This window comes from Haemaphysalis longicornis, unplaced genomic scaffold (assembly GCF_048455015.1).
Source record: "Haemaphysalis longicornis isolate Haplotype H1 unplaced genomic scaffold, Haemaphysalis longicornis Haplotype H1 scaffold_2, whole genome shotgun sequence".
NCBI lineage: Eukaryota > Metazoa > Arthropoda > Arachnida > Ixodida > Ixodidae > Haemaphysalis > Haemaphysalis longicornis.
This window is the reverse complement of record NW_027526295.1, coordinates 287,407,291-287,428,182: the sequence shown is the minus strand read 5'-3', so window position 1 is coordinate 287,428,182 and position 20,892 is coordinate 287,407,291. Positions and strand designations below refer to the sequence as shown.

Sequence of the window (20,892 nt, the reverse complement as noted above, 5' to 3'; positions counted from 1 at the left end):
TAGTCGCCGAAAGCGGCTATGTCCACAGCAGCATGCATGGGCTGCAGCCGCCGCGTCGTTGTGTATAAAGCCGGCTCGTATCCCCTTGATGTGGGTGGGCACCCGAACGACAGAAGGCGTGCGGTGGTCGAACCCGAGAACATCGACGACGGATTTCGCAAAACCGCAGGCCGATCTTAATATTGGGCTGTTCAAGCGCCGCGGCCTCAAGAAAAATGCGGAGACTCAGAAAAGCAAAGTACAGCCACCTATTGCGAGTGGAGAGGTCGAACGTCTACCTCTCCACAAGCAATACACTCTTGTGTGCAGGACGAGGGTTGGTTTGAAGTTGGCACGAGAGAGGAGAAAGACGCGGGAACAAACGGTCATTCACAAAACGACACAAACACAGCTTGGAGGCCGGGGTATGTATGCATGTATTTATTTTACTATAGAAAGAAAGGAAGGTCCACCAGCAGGCGTAAATTGTCTCGCCTAGAGGCGGGCACCGGAACGCCTGCCTGCTAACAGAATCCGTCGCCGGGGTCGGTCTCACAGATGTCCCATGAGGAGACGCGCGCCCGCGGCTCCGCGGCGTCGCTTTTTGTGGAACGGCTGCCGGAACCACCGCGGTGTCGGCGCACTGGCTTGGAGACGCCGTCAAACAAAATGAATGACTCAGCTACACCGCCCAGGCGTGGGCTCGGCACCGGTCAGGATGCCCTTGCACTAAACCAAACCCCACCAAAGCACGGGGCTCTCCACTCAGGAAAGCGAGCTGTCCGCCAAAAGGGCTGAATAAATAAGGCAGGCAAAAATCTGTTGCCCTTCGGCTGCCGCATTCATGCCCACTCAGCTCCATTCCTTTCTCCGAAAGAAGGAACAATGACGCCCTCACGTTTCCATGTTTGTAAAGTAACAACAGATCTCAGCCAGCGAAACCTTTCTCAACACGTGCGGTTAAACTGATTTCCGTCGATGGCAACAGCAGTGACATCAGGCGTCGCCGGTGAACCCAATGAGCAAAATTTAGTTTGTAGTGTTTCCGTCGGCGCCGTGTGACGCGCTGCTGTTTCTACACCGGAAGAGCCGAAACAAAAGAGAAGAATGAAGGGAACGGGCGGGTGCATAAACATTCAACTCTGTGAAGATGGATGACCAGCGAAGCTTAGAGCACACGACACACATAAAGGTCACAAATTCTGTGTCACATAATAAATATAAAAGGAATGAGCAACGACGAGAGAAGGGAATCCAAATTCTAATCCAAAATGGAAAACAGCAAGTTTATATAACGTTTATAAACGGGGGTCTAGTCTTAAAAGTCACCTTCCATGCAAAAAATTTCCGAGGGCGGGAAGAGGGGGGGGGGGGGGGGAGGGGCGGCCTCCTCCACTACTACACGGAGACACTGGCGTGCGGGGGCCCCCTCGCCCTCCTTCTGCGCAGGCCAGTGTCTCCGTGTGTTGGTGTCATTTATGTGCTGCAGACGTTTGTTCATCTTTGTGCCGGTGCCGACACACTCAGGAGCCGACGCAGCCCTCAGCTTCGCAACTAATGGAGGCAATGGGGGTCGCGCGCCTATTGTTTTATTTTCGAGAGGGGGGGAGAGGATGCTTTCCGTCACGTTCATGCGTTGGAGAACAAAGGAACAGAAACAGAAAGGCATAACGAATTATTTTCGTCAATAAATATTTCGAGTGATTTCAAGCAACTCGATCTCAATTCTTGCTGCTTTCAATGAATTTCGTTAGATCGCATTCGGTTTATTCGAACTCTCTGAGCATCCCCGAGAAGTTCTAATTAGCGAGCTTTCATTGTATTTCCAAAATGAGCAATCTAGGCCGTTTGGAGCACATATGCAAAACTTTTCGAACAGGTGCGCGGTGGTTTTTAATTAAGCGCGTGGGTCGTGAAGCAGCAGGTCCTATCGGAATGTTAGCAGGTGAGTCCCCCTTGAAGTGTGCCGTTCGTCTGGAACCACTTTCAACAAGCGAGTATACACGAGCGCTTCTCGGCTAGGCGAGACGCTTTTCACCGCGTTTTTTCAGTGACACTTAATCAGGAACATCGGCACTCCAAGTAATTGCAGGGGGCTCCAGATTATAATTGTGGTTTACATACGACAGAGTTATTTTATACAACCGCCATACAGTACGAGTACGTGCCCGTAAATTTGTATTAAGAGTAGTCACTTTATTATCTGCCTCTGCTATAAGCTTTTGGTTTTAATGACTATAGGATCTAAGCATACTTGCATAGTTTTCTGTTGTGATGTCAGGTGAATTACTTGAACGCGAATATGACCTTCGGCGCGCTGGAACACAATTTCGACATGGCACTCTTGCTAACTATTGCTCACTTGACTTCCAACCGATTAAAAAAAATTAATCGCGACTAAAGCATCAATCGATTAGTCGGACGGTTAATCGATCAATCGCCCACCCCACCAAAACGTAAGCAGTTGATATGAGCTGACCTTTGCTTCCTGCACCTCGACAAATTTGGGCACACTCTCTGGAAAGCATTGTCGCACCGGCCTCGCGCCGTGGAGCCAGCCAGCGCGCCAACTCCAAATACTGTGGAGGCCAATCAACATCACCACATCAAAAGGTACGTCTTTCTCACCTTCTACAGGCAAAAGCCGTGCGTCATATGAGTGCAGCTCTTCGTGTGTCGTCGTCTACACGGAGGACGCTCTGAATGAAAACATGCGCCCATACGTGTTCCATTGTCTGAGGCTGTTTACAAAAAGAATCCCTGCGGCACAAACCGCCCCATTTCATGCATCCATGCATGTACTAAAAGATAGTGTTCCTGTGTGTAACAAAAAAGAATGCCTTACACGTTTCACTCGCTCGGAGACATTTTGGCTCTCCGGTATACACTGCAAAGGTATACACTGCAAAGATAACACGACAGAGTGCTCGGCTTAGACGGAGCGGATGTCGAGGGGAGCGGCACTTTCCCACGTGGTTCTACAGAGGCACGCGCTTCCCTGAGATTTATCCCCGAGGCACACACGGAGGCGCACGAGCCGTCACCGCCAGCGGGAGTATATATGCGCCGCTACAGACAACGCCAGAGCTAACTCTTTTCGATCGATGGCACGCCTAGTGCTTTCGCGTTCAACAGAAGCTCCCGCGCAGAAATGCGAAACGTATACACAGTACACACAAAGCGTGTCTTTGCGGGACAAGCGTTTCGAACGGCCACATTTCCCATTTCTTCCGCCAAGTCAGGGGCGCGTTATACCAGTATAAAGTAACAGCGTCACAGTTACCCAGGCCAGAAATATAACAACGTTAAAGTTAGAGTTTGCAGAAGCAACTTGTTACAGTTACAGTTACTGTAAAACAGTAGCGTCGTTACTTTTCCGGTACTGTATAAAATCAAGCAAAAGATTACAAATGAAATGATGAAGTTTATCTAATAGAAACATACGAAGCCATGAGGGTAGCCAAATTACACGTGGTAAGACCCTACACGAAGGGAAACGTAAAAGGGGGCACACTCAAGCCCCACACCAACAATCGTTGCGTAAGGCTCGTTTTGTTGCACAAACTTTTTTGTTGATGCAATCTTGGTGTCATTATGGGTGCCCCGTTCTCGGTGGGCCTCCATGCGGTGGTTTTCCTTCAAAAGGGTCTCCCTCGGTCGAGGTCTAAGTGCCACTTTCTTTCTTCTTCTTGTTTCCGAACCAATCAAGATGACAGAAAAGTTTTAAGGACCGACCTCCGACCTCGGTTTTCTGAAGGGAAGATAATAAATACTCTTGGCGACCTCCTCTCCCCAACTGCGACGGGATCTGTTTTGTCGAAAAGTGACAGGAGGAGAGGATGATATCCAAAGAAGAAACTTTGAAAAAATGGAAATCGCGATGTGTACGCTGGCTTTTAACGAGTGTTGATGTTTGATATATTTAAAAAAAAGCAAGTATCTGTAACAGTATTTCGTGTTGCAGTTACTGTGTAACAAAGTGACAGCGTCACAGTTACAAGTTCCTCCAACTTAACGCGTTACAAGTAAATGGTACTGCCCATTCCAAGACCCGAGCAGAGGGAACGCGCGCTGCGTGAGCGGCTCGCAGCTGCACGAGCTGACCAGCTGCAGGCCTGGCCACCCGAGCAGTGAAAAGCATGCCTGGACCCGGCTGCTCTCAACCGTAGCACGCCTCCACTTTTCCAGTCAGCACGGCTACAAAAAAAGAGTCACCGCGTGACACGCTGCAGGCCGTGCAATTCACATTTAAACAAGAACAAAGTTGCGAGAAAATTTTCAGAAGATCTTTATCGCGTCGCCGCTTGATTACTGGGAGTTTTAAACTCTTCAGCTTGACTCGTCACCACTGCCATGGATGGGGGGAACCTGCTCGTCACTTCGCTGGATGTCTATCTTTGCGGAAATGTGCCCTGCTGGCCCGTTTTTCCCGGTGTGCACCTGTATAGTGGCCGTTCTCGAGATGGCCCCGTGCACGTGGACGAGAAGGATTTCTCCCAGCGTCTCTCGTCGCTCGCACCCCGTCGATCGCGGCCCTCCCTCGAGCGCCGACTGTAGGATAGCGCGCGAGCCTTGCTTCTGCTGAGGGACGATCCGAGAGCATTCTCCCGCTCAGGGCGCGACGCGCTCGTGCACGCGCCGGACCTTTTGGCTACTCGTTACGCGCTGGCCGCTGGCTATCAGGCAGGGTCCCCAGACGCAGACTTGCATATGATCGGAAATACACTCGGAGCTTCCGCGGGGACGGCGAGTTTCTATGCTTCTCAAGCCGATGAACTGCGCTTCGTTTGTATCGTATACCATTTGTCCTGAATGCTCATTTTTGTGGCGTTTGGTCATTGGTGGCATTTGGTCATTGGTATCCATTAACCCTTCCTTATCCACTGCGAGATTCCGTAAATTATGAGGGCTTGTTGCTGTGCGTGCGACAGGATGACGAAGTTTTCCCGCTAAACAAAAACTTACGCCTGCAGAGCCCGCAGTGCATTTGAACGTCGCATTCTCGACTCTTTCGTCGCTCTCAGCGGATAATCCCGGCAATAAAGCAGCTTCAGGGCTCACTAATTATTTTTCATGAGGTGACATGCATAAGCACGGTAACAAACAGAAAGGCAACCGCGATTAGTTGAGAAACTGAGCGGCAAATAAATACACCTTTCTCCAACTTCGGGGCACCCGTGTGGTAACTAAATACTGTCGCGAAGCCGAGGTCTCTTGATGTTGTTCGTTCGGTTTTTGCGTTCTGTGCCCGCAGCCAGGGCTCTTCCTCCAAAGTGTTGTGTGTAAAAGCGCTTCGGACGCGGCTGGGCCCTGGCCCTTTTTTCTGAGAAACGGCTCCGGCGCGTGTGTCTGCCCGTCGGCCGACCGGGAGACGACGGCTGTTGGGGGAAGCGAACCCTCGCCTCGGCTTCTGTTACCGCACGCACTGGCGTCTCCGACCCCCCGTTGCGCGCGCCTACGCGGGCCGCTGTGTTCTTCCGACGACCTTCCCTTTTCCCCTGTTTACTTTTGTGCGTTTTGTCTAACTACTTGCTCTACGCCCGTAATTCTCCAAGCGCGCGTTTTCGAGTCGAAACCTTGTGTCTGTGTTTTTGGTCCTTTTCACTTTGGCGGGGACATGTCTGATTGGAGCTAAGAAGCGTCTTCCTGATTGGCTGCGGGTGTGCCTTAGCCTTGTTCCCTAGCGTCCGCACACGCTAGGATGCGCTTTTTCCCCCAATGCGTCCCCCCAAAGCAAATATAACGCGGCCCCTCTGGCTATTGAGGGAGAGAGGGCGGCCTGCACCAGCTCACTCAGACACTCTGCCGCCCGTCGTCGTGCCCTCCCGCCGGGAGCCCTTCGCCCGCCAGCTATGTCCCGCTAAGTACCCTCGACCTATTGACTGTCTTTTTCATCTATGCTAAATGTCACCAATGTCATCTGTAAAGTAAACAAGTTAACTTTAAAACCTCTTCGACGTCTCGACTTTTTCCTTCCGATCTTCATGCTACAGTAGCGGCAATATGTAACCAAAATACTACGTTACAATACTGTCGCGAAGCCGAGGTCTCTTGGTGTTGTCTGTTTGCTTTGAGTTCTGTTCCCGCCGCCGGGGCTCTTCCTCCCAAGTGTTTTGTGTGAAAGCGCTTCGGACGCGACTAGGCCCTGGCCCCCTTTTTTTATGAGAAACGGACCGGCGAGTGTGTCTGCGCGCTGAGCGGCCAGAGACGCGGCTGTTGCGAGGGTTAGGTTACCGCGCCGAAGTGGCGTCTCCGACCCTGCGTTGCGTCTACGCGGGGCGCTCTGTGCTCCGAACCCCCAGTCTCGTTCAAACGGCCGCCTGTCTTTTTCCCTTTCGAGATTGTATACCTTTACTTTATTCTCAACAGTAATTCTTTTGCCAGAAACGGGCGCCTTCGAGTTTGAACTATGTGGCTTCCGTGATTGGTTCCTTTTTCCTTTCAAAAATGTGGCTGATTGGAGCCAAGAAGCGTCTCGCCGATTGGCTGCAGAAAGCCTTGTTCCATTAGGTCCGCACGCTCCAGGATGCACTTTTTCCCCCACTATGTCCCCCACCGGACCGCTTGAAGCGAATATAACGCGGCTCCGCTGGCTATTGGCGGTGAGCGCGACCACAGGCGGCGCTGCGAAGGGCGTCTTCGTGACGTCGGCTTAGGGACTCTCGCATTTGTCGTCTGCTCCACTCGGGCTCGCTCTCCCTGCTGTTTCTTTGCACTCCGTTGACTTTTGATGTTCGACCGCACCTGATTTTGCGTATGCGCTACTTTTTATCATTATAAAAGACCTAAAATCGTATACACTAGCTCAAGGCGTGATTTACAGATAGTTTTCGACCCCGCTTCGGAAGAAACATTGCCGGCGTGGCCCCATTCCTGCGAAGCCGGTCCTGTGCGGAGAGTTTCAGTCAGGCGCTAGCTTCTGTATTCAGGAATCTTTCGAACAAAGGGAACATCAAGAGTCTAAAAACCGACAACAGCGAAAATGCAAGACCAAAACAAATTCCAGGCGTTCGAGGCTCTCGCCTTTGGCAGGAGGCACTACGATTCCTGGTAATCGTATGTAAGGTAGAACAGTTTTTGCCACCTTTCCGAACGCTCGAAAGTATTGTATCACATCATGTTACGTTGTCATAGCATGAAAGTGAGCCGACATGCACTGTGGGGCGCAAAAAAATGTAGGTCGAGTTCCAAATAACCTACGGTTTGTATAGGCGCGTGCTGGTGCAGGCTTCTAACAAGTTGGGAGGCTTATTGAACAAAACAGGTAACGTGTACGGCAAAATACAGTAACAATATGTTTCTTCAGACCTTGAAGGACATTTCGGTACATTTCCAACAGCTATGCCTTCTCAATATTCAGATATGCGTTATAGTAACACTGCACTCAAGAGTAGGAGGAGGAGGAGGAGAAAACTTTAGCAGTAAAACTGAGCTGGTTAGTGGGCGGGTTCCTTAGTCCAGGATATAGAGTAAGAGTCATTTTCTTCAGTTCGTGGAAGATCATCCCGAGTAGGCCAGGATTTGTTCTTTACGCCGGAAGGGGTTGGAAAACCATAAATAGCTGCTTGGAGATATTCATCGGTCATGATTTTTCATAATACTGAAAACCGGCACGTACACTATTTCTTGCGTTTGTAGCGAGTATATCAAGCCTTCAACACTGTAATTCATAACTGTTTGGGTTGAGATTCAGTTCGTTAGTTACGATAGCAATTCGGGGCGGAAAAGTCGCCTTCGAGTACTCTGGATAACGTCGTTTGCGCCGTTTCGCGGTGGTGTAGCACAAACCTTCTCATTGCATTTGCATGTGAATAAACAATGCACGCTGCGGACATGCCCATTCTTATAAGCGGCCATAACGAAAGCCAATTTGTGAAGAAGGGAATGTATGCCTTACAGCCTGAAGAAAATATCCACACGAAGTATGTGCGCCTCTCAAACATCCCCAGACATCCTAATAAGACGTGTGTTGCAGTGCAGAAAAATTAATGCGTCGGACACACAAAAAAACATTCACCTGATACAAGTCAACAACAACGAAAGAAATAGAAGACAACCGCTTTGTTTCCTGTTTTGTGATGCGCGTGTAAGGACGCGCTGCTTGGTGCGTAGCATTACACTGTTGGGTCTTCATAAGAGCATCTCGAAAATACTTTAGGGGAGCCTACGCGTTTTGCATACTTATCGAGGAGCTCTGAGCACTAAACCTCGCAAAGAAGCTAGAGAGGACGAGTTACACACGATTATCGACCGATGCTCTGAAGAAAGTTGGTCTCTCTCCTCGTTCGTTGCAAACTTGTGCGGTATACAGCTTGTTGTTATTAAGAGTTGTCAGAAGCTGGAAAAATAACTGAATTACTGGAAATATGCTTTTTAATGCCCTAAAAGATCAAAGCGGGTGATTTTTCGCTTAGGCGTTGCTGCCCCTCACAAGCGGACCACAGCGGAGCGAGTGTAGCAGCGGCGCAAGTGTAGCAGACGACAGCGGCGCGAGTCCCTAAGCTGACGTCAGAGCCAGGGGGCGCCACTCAAACATCTCACCGCCAATTGCGGGGGCGGCAGCTGCACCACGGGAGCCACTTTGCTGCCGGTCTTCGGGGCCAGACGCCGGGAGCCCTTCGCCCGCCAACTATGTTTCGTTAAGTACTCTTGATCGCCTATTTTCTCCTATTTTTGTGTAACAGTTGTAACGTTGTGACTCTATGTTTTAAATCTAAGTGCCAATAATTAAACATGTTAACCTTAAACCTTTCTTCGACGTTTCGACTTCTTCACTGCAATCATCATGCTACAGTAGCGGCAGGTGTTGACCAAATTACGCCGTTACAATACATTTGAAAGTACACCACCAAATATAGCAGCGTCGTCTCGCATGACCGAAGGCAGAGCTCGACGAGGACTGCACCGCGCTCGTAACAATGGCGCGCAGAGGGGCGACCTCAGCTGCATTGTCTTCCAAACGCGTCGCGCCGACGCACTAATTGCGCGCTCCGAGCAAAGCCGCCGTCGGGCAACAAACGCAGCGTCCGCTTCCGCGCACGCGTTTCAAAACAAAAGCGGACGCAACGCGGAGGGAAAGCGTACGCGAAAAGAGGAAAAGAAAAAAGCCCGCGTGCGTGCCAGGCCGTCGGGGAACGCGGCCGAGCGCAAATGCCATTAGCGTCCGCCGAAGGAGCGCACGCTTCTCCCGCGCGCTCCCATTTGCTGACGCGCGCCGAACAAAAGCCATCCGGGCGGGGTGTCACGTGGTCCGCGCGGGCCAATGGCGGCCGGTCGGGGCCTCCTGCTCCTTGCCGCGGCTGCGGGGAGAAGACGGACTCACCATTTTCCCGCTGAGCCGGCGTGTGGAGCCGTTGCAGCGCTGCGCGTGTCGCAGGATTGACCCCGCTTGGGACACGATCGCCACCTCGCCCAGTGGATCCGAAGGTGAGTGCAGAATCTGCGCGTTGTCCCGGCAACGCTCCCGCACGCGGCATGTCGCTGCGACTCTCGGTTCGCGAGCAGCGAGCGATTTCTGGAGCGTCGTCTGCGAGCGGTCCGACGCCGCCAACATGGCGACTCGGCAAGGTGCGGCGGCAGCTCGTCGGCTCCCCGGTTCCGCGGGGCTCGCGCGGCCGCTCGCCGCCTCGTCGGCGGCCCCTGTTCGCCGCTCGCAGTTGCGCTGGCGTGCGCGGAGCGACCCTGTGACGCTCGTCACGACGCCCGTGCCGTGGTTTTCGAAGGGCCGCGTGTTTCTGGGAGTGCCCTCTCGACTGCCGTGGAGGCGCCCGGTGGCTCGCTCGCCGCATCTCCGGGCTGGCGGCGTCGTAGCCGAGGTGCCCGTGCTTGACCCGACGGAAGGGCTGCGTACCCCCGCATATGGACGCGCTGCCAGTGTGCCTGTTAGCTCAATGTTTTGCTCGACAGGGCCGTATTTGGCTGTACTCTGCGGCCCTCTTGCTGCACGATTTGCTGCGCGCGAGTGGTAGGCGGGTACTAGTGTTAAATCGGGCCTGTTTTTAGCCGAACCGCGATAGTTGTGACAGATGACGAGCAGTGATCATCAAGCAGACTTGCTAACGATCACGTCAGCGTTGCCAGAAACTCGGCTGGTGCTAAAGTTGCGGCGCAGTGAACTCAACTCGGGCGCTCCTTCGCTCCTCGCTCACGTGCCGAAGCCATGGAGCGTTAGGCCTAACTCTCGGCGGGGGTCGGCGCCCGCTGTCATTCCGGCCTGCGCAGCCGGCAGGAGCGGAACTTCAGCGCGGATTCCGTTTTTAGGCTGTTTGCGGGGCCGTCGGAGATGACCCGTTGGGTAGCAGGCGTCGGAATTTGTACGCTTTATGGGCGCTTTCAGTTCGCCTAGGCGCGCAAGCAAAGCGAACAGATTTCTGGGGTTTGGGCCTGGGTCAAGCGGAGAGTCCACAAAGTCTCCAGCGGTTTGCCAGTCTGTGAAGGACTAGAAGGACGACACGTGTGCCGAATTTTATCCGATTTCCTCCTCCCGTCTGGGTGCGGGAGGACTTGGTATGTGGGTGCCGCCACGAGCGCGTCCCACTCGCGGGGTTTCGCTCCCCTCCGGCCCTGACACCCTGTATGCGGTTTCAACTCGGCAGCTTCGGCGATATTTACACTTTCCTGTGGCTGACGCTTTTCTCGTGCGGCTATTCCGACCCCGTGCTCGTTACTTGTTGGCAGCTGGGCAAACAAAGCTCTGGACTTGGCCGCTAATTTCGTCTACCAGCCTGGGTTCGTCTGCAAATGGCCTTATTGGAGCGCAGTGTAGCGGGTTAACCTTCCTGCGCTTATTGTTTTTCTGAAAGCGTGGTATACACTCAGTTTTTCTTTAGAGCAGTTGCCACGCTGCGGTTCGTTCCGTAAAGTCAACTCGCAGGAAAGGGGGTGACAATGCCGTCGAGCTCGAGTTTTGCTGTGTTTGTTCGCTTTGCCGAGATGCATGGTGCACTGTCCGCTGCAGGCGTCCGCGAATGGGCAATTTTTCTTGGACTCGTCGATGTGGCAATGGTGAACGCGTGCTGTTTTCCTGCTAAACCGGGTGTGCCCTTTAAGATCCCCGTGAGTTTGCCTCGCAACGTTGCACTGAAGTCGTCATTTGCCAAGAGCAACGGTTCTTCCATTCGACTCAAAAGCGTCGTCTTCTGCGCGATGTCACACACAACGTCTTGTCGAGCCACCGTTATAAGCTGCAGAGGGAGTGTCAATTGGGCAACTTATTACCGGTTCATAATGCCAACAGCGCAAAGTCGACGGACTAAGGATGGGAGAACACGCGGAGGCTCCCACCAGCGTGTGTCCTCCCACCTTTCCTTAGTCCATTGACTTTGCGCTGTTTGCATTATGAATTGTTTTAAGACTATATTGAAACACTTAAAGGGACACTGAAGTGAATTTATCAAGCTCCTGTTTTTGCTTGTGCTGCGTATACTGGCTCAAACACTTTTCGTTTATCCGGTCGATAAAGCGGTATTTATTTTATGAAGGCCGAAAAACGGAAGACTACCATGCGCTGTTTGCGGCGACTGCACCAACTCACAGGAGTGACGTCAATACAAGGTGCTACGTGTGATTGGGCGATGTCCAAGATTAGAATTCAAACCAGTTTCGGTTCTGTCGCACAGCATGCTTGGCATCCGAAGTTATCGTTGGATGGGTATTCTCAGTAATCGGCATACCGCGCTTCTGTCGTGTTGTCGGCTGTAAAATTCGTCAGGTAAGCCTAGCAGCACGGCTTGGAATTGCAACAATCACTAGCCGAGCCGTACGCAGTGGATGAACGCCCTCCGCGTCGCCGCGGGCACTCAAATGCGATGCGCTCTTTGGAGCTTGCCTGGCTCGTGCCTGCATCGTGAGAGGCGTGTTCGCACCAGGCCAAGGGCCGGCTTATTCGGTGGCCACAAGCACGGTGCTTATGGCAACACCACACACAGAACACAAATAAGCCAGAATGGGAGTAAATGGCATGTGTCATAACTCAGTACCAATTCGGAGTTTTCAAAACTCCTTCCAATGGGAGTTTCGCCTTACTCCCATTATTTCGGCAGTTTTTTCAGTAGCATATGGGAGTTTCATTTTACTGCCACTACAATGGGAGTTTACAGGGGTACCATTGGGAGTGTATTGTTTCCTCCAACTGGGAGTTTTCAGGGCGCGCATTGGGAGCAGTGTGGACCTGCATTCGAGGTTTTTTTTTGTGTGTTTTTGTGCGCTTCATATATATGCGCTGCAGTTGAATTTATTACTGCATTTGGGAGTTCTTAATAAGGGCACAGGCCGCATTTTTATTTTTCGTTGGGGATCACGTAATTTCTAGACTTTTTCCGCTTCAAACGTTGAATGGGAAAACGTGAAAAGTTTGTTTTCTGCACAATCAATTTATTGCATAAAAATTACATGAATACGATACACGTGTGAACACGTTAATAAGACAATAAAAACACTGAATCAACAAAACACCTACATCGAGAACACAAGGTATCTTGGTAAGAACTTTATCTACTACAAAACTCCTCAACGAAAAAAATTTAAGCCATTTGCAAACAATGAGGTCAGCATGTCGTCGGTGCGCTGTTTGCTTGCACCAGCCTCCCAAACGCTGACGTTGCCGCACCCCCTGGCACGTTCTTCTGGAAGCCACAACAGCACATTCATTAGGGGGATAGGAAAACGCTTTAAATCTGCGGTAACAAATACATAAGCATATTGGGCATCTGACCTGAAGAAAAAAAGAAACGGCACTGTAAAGACGCTGAAATTGTCACTCTTGTGTCCAACTTTCCGTACTGTCTGAATGTTTGTTTAAAGCTACGCAAAATTGCACTTCTGTCCTAGACACCTGCGCTCACTAGTTCGTCAAAACGAAGTGTTCTGCTGTTCAAAAAGGTGCGCGACCCTTGTGGCGACCAACTTCTCAAAATGCTTCCTTTCCCTCTTTTCCTTGCCTGTAGTGTTCTGGGAACGAGCTTCAGGTTTTACGCCCCGCACTGCCCCTCTCTCCCCTCACCGAAAGTTAAGGAAAAATTTCGGTCGGTGTGACACCTGCGCGTGCCCCCCTTCAAAAAAAATAAAATAAGCAGTCGTCTGTCGACTCTGCAGAATGCTCCCTCGAATGGAGTTTGCTGGTTATAGTTACACGCGCCTAGCGTACGGAGAGCTCCCACGGGGCCCCGACCTTTTCCCTTTCCAGTAAAAGCAATTAATCGCCGGCGGCACGCGGCAGTCACCCTCCTCGTAGCAGGCGCGGCTGGCACCACACCTACTTCTCAATAAAAGCGGCCGCCCTGCGACGTTTGACCGGCCAACTTCACCCTCGCTTGCCAGTAAGCCGCAGACACAGCCTAACAAAAACACCTAACAGCCGTCCAGAGTTCGGACAGTTTTCATTCTGCTTGCGAGTGTGAATGAGTGAGTGTTCCTCTCGAGACCCGCGCAAATACGCATTGCTTTCACACCGTTCGGCCTCCCCAATGACGTTCCGGGCATGGTGCCGTCTTTCACGCACAACGCTCACCTCCAGTGGCGGAGAATCGCCCGTGCAGTGGCGCGGGAAACACGTTGAGTTTATTTGACGCTAGAAGGGGCACAAGTCTCCCAAAATGTTGCGTACAATAAAAAATGTGAAAATCTTACCTTCAACCACCTCGCAGAGGCACAACCACGTTGTTTTTAACGAGCCACTCCCAGCGATCACTGCATTTAGGCCTCGCGTCGGCTCGCTGGCGTATTCCGTCGGCTCGAAGGTCGATGACACGGAGGCGACGTTGCAGTCCGTCGCACGTCCGTCCAGGCTGGTTCCACAATGTTCGCAACGAGCTTCGGTTGTTGGGAAGCACTTCACATCCGTTCGTCCGGCCGCAAGTTCACACTGGCAAGAAATTTTCGGGGACGCTGGAGCTCACACGACACACGACACCAACTGGCAGCCATTTTGTAAGGACGCGTAGAGGACGAAGGGGTGAAGGAGGAGGAGAAGGAAATGGAGGCGGCGTGGGAGTTTTTAATACTCCCATTAGGAAAAACGCAGTAATCACAGCCAGATACTGCGTTTTGTGAAGAGGTTCAACCGTGGTAAATGCGCTTATTTACGACGGCTTGTGGCCCCCGGTGTAAACTGGCAGTTTTTCCACCATCATACTACCACACGTGGGAGCAGGCCGCCTGTCGTGAGGAGTTTAAAAGACGTATTCCAGCCAAGAAACTCCCATTCAGGCTAACTTGTGTTTTGTGTGCACGCCAACGAGAACTCGCCAGCGCGTCAGTGCCAGTTTGCACGCGTTCTGCGAACTCGCTCGTGGAGCAATGTACAGTACAGCACAAAAAAGGGTGAATTCAGTATAGAAAACATTGTCCAAAACAAATAAATCACGTTAAAATAACATGCGTTATCGAAGATTCGAACTTGCAACTTGCGAGAGAATATGCGTAGTGCTCCAGACCACTCCCCATAAGCTGCAGCCATGCCAAGGGCGGAAGCATAATCTAATACCCCGGCTACACTTGGGTCCGAATGTGATTTGACTCAAATGGGGTGCTTCGAATGCCATTCAGAATCCGCCGTGCTACACTACAACTTCGATGGCATTTGAAAGCTTTCACAATTGCTCGCTGTGCTGTAGTGGTGCTGTTGTCTCCCCAATCCGTTTTCATGCAATAATACAACAATCAATTTAGGAGCAGTCTAAGGCAGTAAAATGATATCAAATTAGAACAGAGACCAGTTTTGACTCTAATGTGGTGGCTGTTTGCATAGTTTTTTTTTTTTTTTCACCTGGCACACTGGCTTTTGAGAGTATGAAAATTAAATATGTTGATTTCATATTTTAAGTAAATGAACAGTGAACAAAGTTCCACAAAAATATATTGTTGGTTTTACGTACGGATGTATTATATATTTTCTATTGCTTATCCGAGACGCTGCGTGCGAGAGTGCTAGAAATGGCATTTGAAATCCCAAATGTCTCTCTCGGTGATCATTTGGCTCGAATGTCATTTGAGCGGAATGGCATTTCAAAACCTAGTGTAGCAGCGCAACTTGGCATTTGGTTCAAATGACATTCGGACGCTAGTGTAGCAGGGGTATAAGCCAGTTTACATTTTTATTTCGTTTTAGCATTCCAAGCAGTTTAGATGCCTATTTCTTGAATAGCGCTCGTGCAGTAAACTTCCCCCAAATTCCCACAATATAGCATGTGACTGCATTCCTTAGCCGCAAAAGCGTTCGTGGATGTGTGGTCGTGCATGCTGCTGACCGCTGTGGTAGTTCAGTCAGCACAAAAAAGTGCTTCCCGCACCCTGATTTTACGCTCTACGATAAAAGTTTCAGTTGATTTTAATTCCGTAGTACCTATATTAACTTCGCTAACTCTTATCGCGCAGTAAGTGAAGCGTGCGCTTTTGCGGAGTGACTAGGACTTAGAGCTTGATGCTGCAGTCTACAAACTAATGAACTAAGGCACATTCTTCTTAGCACAAATAGTTTCGTGGCTTAGTTTCAACTGAGCAAACGAATCACGGCGGCTGGCCGACTAAACCATGGTCGGCCAGCCGTGCAGTAACAGTAAGTCAGGCCATCTCGATTGAGCGTCATACAAAACGTCGTGGGAAATCGGCGAGGAGAATGCAGAGGGGGACACCATTTTCGAACTGATTTTTTACTGAATAAAGTCGCGCAAACGCAGCGAGAGTGGTGGAAACTTGTAGAGACCACTCCGGACTACAATCCGCGCTAGATATCCCGCAACGTTTACAAATCCCTTCAGTGTTCCTTTGAGAAGTGTCGAAGCATGGTACAGCGACCGCTGGCGGAAAAGGCCCAAGGTTAGCATTTAGTACCACACACATGTGGCTTCATTCCAGGTCGCTGTGGTTCCTCAGCGCGTGAAATAAGACGGGAAGCTCGGCGTTTTCCGGCTGCGCAGCCGTCGCGCGGATGTGCTGCATGCAGTTGGCGGTGATTTGGTTCCGTGCGCCCTGGACGCGCGTTTCGTGATGGTGGAGACACTTTTTTTCCTTTGTGTGGTTTGGCGCCGCAAAGGACGCCCTTGCGGACGGCGTTGTTTTCGTGCGCGCGCGAGGCCTGCAATGCTGGTGCTGTGGCGCGCCCTCTCTGCCAGCGAGCCACAGCTCGCGCGTCCTCCCCCGGCCTCCTCGATGCGTTGTGCGAGCTGTTCGCGTGGCTTGCGGCAAATAAGCGGGAGGTCGTCCACACGCCGCGGTCGTTGCCAGTGAAGGCTGCGCGCCTGCCCTGGCTGCGCATGTCATCAGATAAACACAGAGGGAGAGGCGGTGATTCGGGTGAGAAGGAAAGGAAATGCGCTGGGGATATTATTGAGCCCATCTGGGGGCTCACCTGCATACAACTCAGTGCAGGGGGGAGGGGATGAAAGATTAGAGGGGAGAACGGGGGTGATAAAAGAGATGGGTAGATGAGGGTCGCCGACTCTGCAGCCTGCCATTAAAGCCCCTTTCATCTGACGAGAAAGATGGTTAAAAAAGCTTTCTCTTTCAGAGCAAGAATACTCGACCTTCAATTAAGCTCTGGTGATGAACTATGAATATAGAGCACGGTCTACGACCGATCGGATTTTCAGTAAACAAATCAGCACCGAACCCAGTGGCAGCGATCCTCGTAGTGCCCTTCAAAGTGTCCAAACACGCTCAGTACTCGTGCCCCTTGCGTGCTGCTCACTGTGTATACGCGCAGTCTGCCCGCGATGATCAGAAGCACAAGCGAGCCCCGCACTGAGCGCGCTTGTTTGCCGGCGGCCATTTCGTTCGGTGCGAGCGCAGCTTTTCCAGGAAGTGCCCCTCTACATGGCTCTAGCGTCACTGAATAAGTGGCGCTACAGGACCCTTTTAACAGCCCGCTGTGGTGGAGTGGTCATTCGGCGGCACCGTGGCCGCGCATCATTTGCGCGCACGATGCATCGGCGTATACTTAGACGGTGGCCGCTGCTAATGGGGCGTTTTAGCTTACCATCTAACCGTAGCGTGGCCCTTGTACCGTAACGCCACCGCGCATGCGCGAGCAGTTACCGCGAACGCTTACCTACCGGCGCAGGTTTTACCGTCGCCACTGACCTCCCTGCGCCGGCGACGTCTCTCCATTACAGCACATTGCAGTTCGCTTGATGCAGCGAATTACAGCAACATTAGTTAATAAATAGAAAGTTGTAGCATATCGTTACCGTGTTTGTGTTACCTTTACACTGTTACCGGAAGCCGGAGTTTCCGTTTATCGCTGAAAACGGCGGGACACGTTTTAGCGCGAAGTTTGCGGTTTGGTATTCTGGCCGCCGTGGTGCAGGTAGCGACATCTGATGAATCAGTCTAAAAGCATATCACGCATAATTTTGTTGCTTTCGTTTAAGGGGCACTCGCCCGTTAACATTCCTATGGAAATTAGGCAGTTTTAGCATATCGTTACCGTGTTTGCGTTACCGTTTACCGTGTTACCGGAAGCGCTGGCGACGGTGAAGCCTGTGCCGGTAAGTTACCGTTCGCGGTAACTCTCGCGCTGCGCAGTCTACTCCCGCAAACACGGTAACGATAAGATAAAACTGCCTATTACCACTTCATGACCCACGGACATAAAGCCATCGTTCACCGGTACTAAACGCACTGTAAGTGCATATCAGTGTTCACAACGGCCTAGTTTTCTTATTTCAGAGATATGTAACCTCGGTATTAAATAAAAAATAAAGCTATGGCTTGCTAGCCAGCTAGCACCATCTAGTGAAAACTGGATAAACGAAAATGCGTTTCTTGTATATTTATTTTACCCGAGGATAAAAGAAGCAAACTAGGCCATTAGAAACATTTCTGAATCAGAATTCCCATAGGAATGTGATCAAATGAGTTCCCCCAAAACAAGCTTGAATGTTTCACTTTTCGGATGAAGTGTTAACAATCGCATAAGTTAATCGACCAGGTATAGGGGACGTTTAGGGTTTAGGGCAACATGTCTAGGGGAACAGCATTAGTTGTCTTGACGATACCGTAGCCATTACCTTTAGAGCTTAAAAATGTCGGTGGCGCCATCTACTGAGTAAAGTTGGAATCACGGTAAACTAGAATTCACTCCCGAGCTAATTATTTCGGCAAGAAATGATAAAATATTGTGTAGTAATTTGCTCAATAACCGACACTACCTTGCCCAGCTCAATTGGGGAGGCGCAAAAGCACTTTCCGAGCTCCGAAACTTATCTGAACTATTTGAGACGGGCGAGGCTTAGCACGAGTTCGGGCGGCCATTTAGCTCGCCCATTTGAGAAAAACAGTGGTTTGTCGTGCTCCTGAGCATCACTCAACAAGAAAAACGCGATAAACAACATCAACTAAGAATACTTTTATCGGCTGTACCAAGCATCAAGCGCAATGCATTTGCTGTAATCAAGACGCGAGGGTACACTTCGTCTGCTCATGGGACGCTCGCTGGCGACGGTAAATCCCGTGTTGGTAAGTTACCGTTCGCGGCAGCTTCTCACGCATGCGCAATCGACTCCCGCAAGCACGGTAGACGGTTACGTAAACAAGGTAACGGTATGCCAAAACTCTCTTCGTTATTCTTGGTAAGTGATGCTCAGGAGTTAGGAAAACGAGGATTTTTCTCTGATGGGTTAGCGAAATGGGCGCCCTTACTTGGGCGAAGCCTCGCCCTCCTCAAATACCGCATAGCTAAGATACGCTTCTGAGCTCGGAAAGCGCTTTTACGTCTCCAAAATCGTGCTTGGCAAAGCACTGTAAGTTTTGGCGTAGTTGTTTCAACGTATTTTACTCATTTCATGCGGGAATGTTTGGCGGAGGCGTGGATTCTTGTTTACCATGGTTGATATTTCTTGTGCTGTTAGACGGCGACATTGCTGTCCTGTTTTCTTTGTTAAGGCTGTACGGGAAATGTCTGCAATTATTTCAAAAGAAAATTTCTGTATTGTGGGCGTCTAGTTTGAAAAGTCCAAGATTCAACCTATTTCACGCGTATATAGGGACAGTTCTGGGCAACAATGGTTTGTCATTAGCTTCGAGACTTATTCGTCAGATGTTGCAATTTGCATACCGGCGGCCAGTACACCAGGTTACGGAAACCTCAAATGATGTGATAAAACATGTTTTCCGCCTTGTTCGACAGAATGAATTCGGTACAAGCGCGCGCATGCGCAGCGGCGTCACGGCACAACGGAAACGGTAACTCGCTAAACTAAAGCTCCCCTTTAGAGAGATTTAGCATATTAGGGAGTTTTAGTGCAACGTTTGTTGCCTTTGCGTATAGGTAAACGCTAAATTTTTGTATCACGCTACGTAAACACCGCTAGACGAGTTTTAGTTGAGCCTCTTCAGTTTTGCGTAGCGACACGCTAATGCTTGCGGCGCCATCTGTCGAATGTTTTGCGAAATGACTCGCTGGCTGATCTGCCAGTGCCCTGGTGCTTGGACATTTTACGACTATCCAAACAAGTGTAAACAAACCCTTTCCCGAGAGTATTGAATGCAACACGGCCGTAACACGACATGAATATTCTCTTACCTGAGTACGTTCCATGCAGGAAGCGTTGAAGCCCCGTGGCACTTCTTTCGTGCAATCGCACAGAACGCCCTGAACCGAATGCCCGGGTTTGACGAATTCATTTTATTCAACTTCAAAACAATCCAGAGATGTGGTTCGAACGATCACAACGTCACAAGATGCGTTGCAAGTCTGAACCGCGATTAACAGGGGATCGGTTTCCTCCTCCTGCCCGTCGTAAATTCGGCACTCACCTCGCGAGCGGTTTGCGGGGACGAACAGCAGCTCACTTAACGCTTGCGCGGAAGCTCAGAAGGCTTTTAGCCACGAACACTGCACATACCCGATGCTAGGTTGAGTCGTACGTCGCTCGAGAAAGATAATCCAAGCATGGGAAGCACTGTCCACCCGCAGAAGCACAACGTCGCATTTCATCGCGAAGCGAACGCGTCCACAACACACTCACACACAGCTTCGGTCGCTGGTTTGGCTGCATAGCTTCGTTCGGACAGTCAGCGATGTCACGACGATACACAGCTGCGCGAGGGCGACGTTCTAACCACTCGACTTGTTTAAAAACACAGGAGCAAAGAACTTGGTCCATCGGAAGCAAATTGCTGTTCACAAAAGAGCGGAACCGTGGATGGTTGTCGCGCTACTTGCCGCCGTGTTGAAACGCGGGCGGCCTCGCGAACGCACGCTATTTTGCTGAAATAGCGTCCGCTCGTTTTCCGTCCGCTAAACGCTGAAGCGGCTTAGCGTACAGCGCATGCGCAGTGTGAACGACGCAAGGAAATAGCGTTCGCTAACTGTTTGCGTACGGCTGCGTACTTTATTCTAAAACCCTCCATTGTTACCGTGTTCGCGTTTTGACCGTGTTATCGGGAATCGGAGTTTCCGTTTATCGCTGAAAACGGTAGGGCACGTTTTAGCACGCGCTTTGCGGTTTGCGTATTCCGGCCGCCGTGGCGCAGGTAGTGACCTCTGATGAATTAGTCTCAAAGCAAAGCACGCATAATTTTGTTGCTCATATCTATTTGCATTCGTTTAAAGGGGTCCTGAAATGCCTTCCGCCGATGCATGGATGTACATGTAACCAAATAAAGCAATGTATTAGCAATCTCCTCCTGCAAGAATTTTGTTAAAGCGATGAGTATTAGCTGAGAAATCGTAAATCAAAAACCGCGAATTATCGTCGCGCCGTATTTCCTCCTCCTTTCAACTGTTTCTTCGCTGTTGGCCTCCCCTCCCATGATGCTCCGCTCCTCAGCGGTGACGTACTTCCGCTATTGCGCTCCCACAGACTGCCGTCTGCTACGGGCCAGCTCTTTCGGCTTTTTCATCTCTGTAGACACCATGGACACAGGCTGGAAAAGCGAACGAATGACCTGGCCGCATGTGTGCGGCCTGGCCTT

At 50.8% G+C, this 20,892-nt stretch overlaps 2 protein-coding genes across 3 annotated transcripts in view; one reads left to right on the top strand and one right to left on the bottom strand.

The window, feature by feature from the left end:
* LOC144168664 (uncharacterized) overlaps positions 1–10,186 on the bottom strand; it is a 41,458-nt gene extending 31,272 nt beyond the window's left edge. The window contains exons 1-2 of the mRNA XM_077697607.1: positions 10,128–10,186; positions 9,302–9,821 (exon numbers count right to left, since the gene is read on the bottom strand). Of these exons, the coding sequence (XP_077553733.1) occupies positions 9,302–9,821; positions 10,128–10,186 (579 nt within the window). The remainder of the gene's footprint in view (positions 1–9,301; positions 9,822–10,127) is intronic.
* LOC144170824 (uncharacterized) overlaps positions 9,306–20,892 on the top strand; it is a 104,338-nt gene continuing 92,751 nt past the window's right edge. For both annotated transcript variants that reach the window (XM_077700842.1, XM_077700841.1), the window contains exon 1: positions 9,306–9,405. The gene's annotated coding sequence lies outside the window, so the exon portion shown is untranslated. The remainder of the gene's footprint in view (positions 9,406–20,892) is intronic.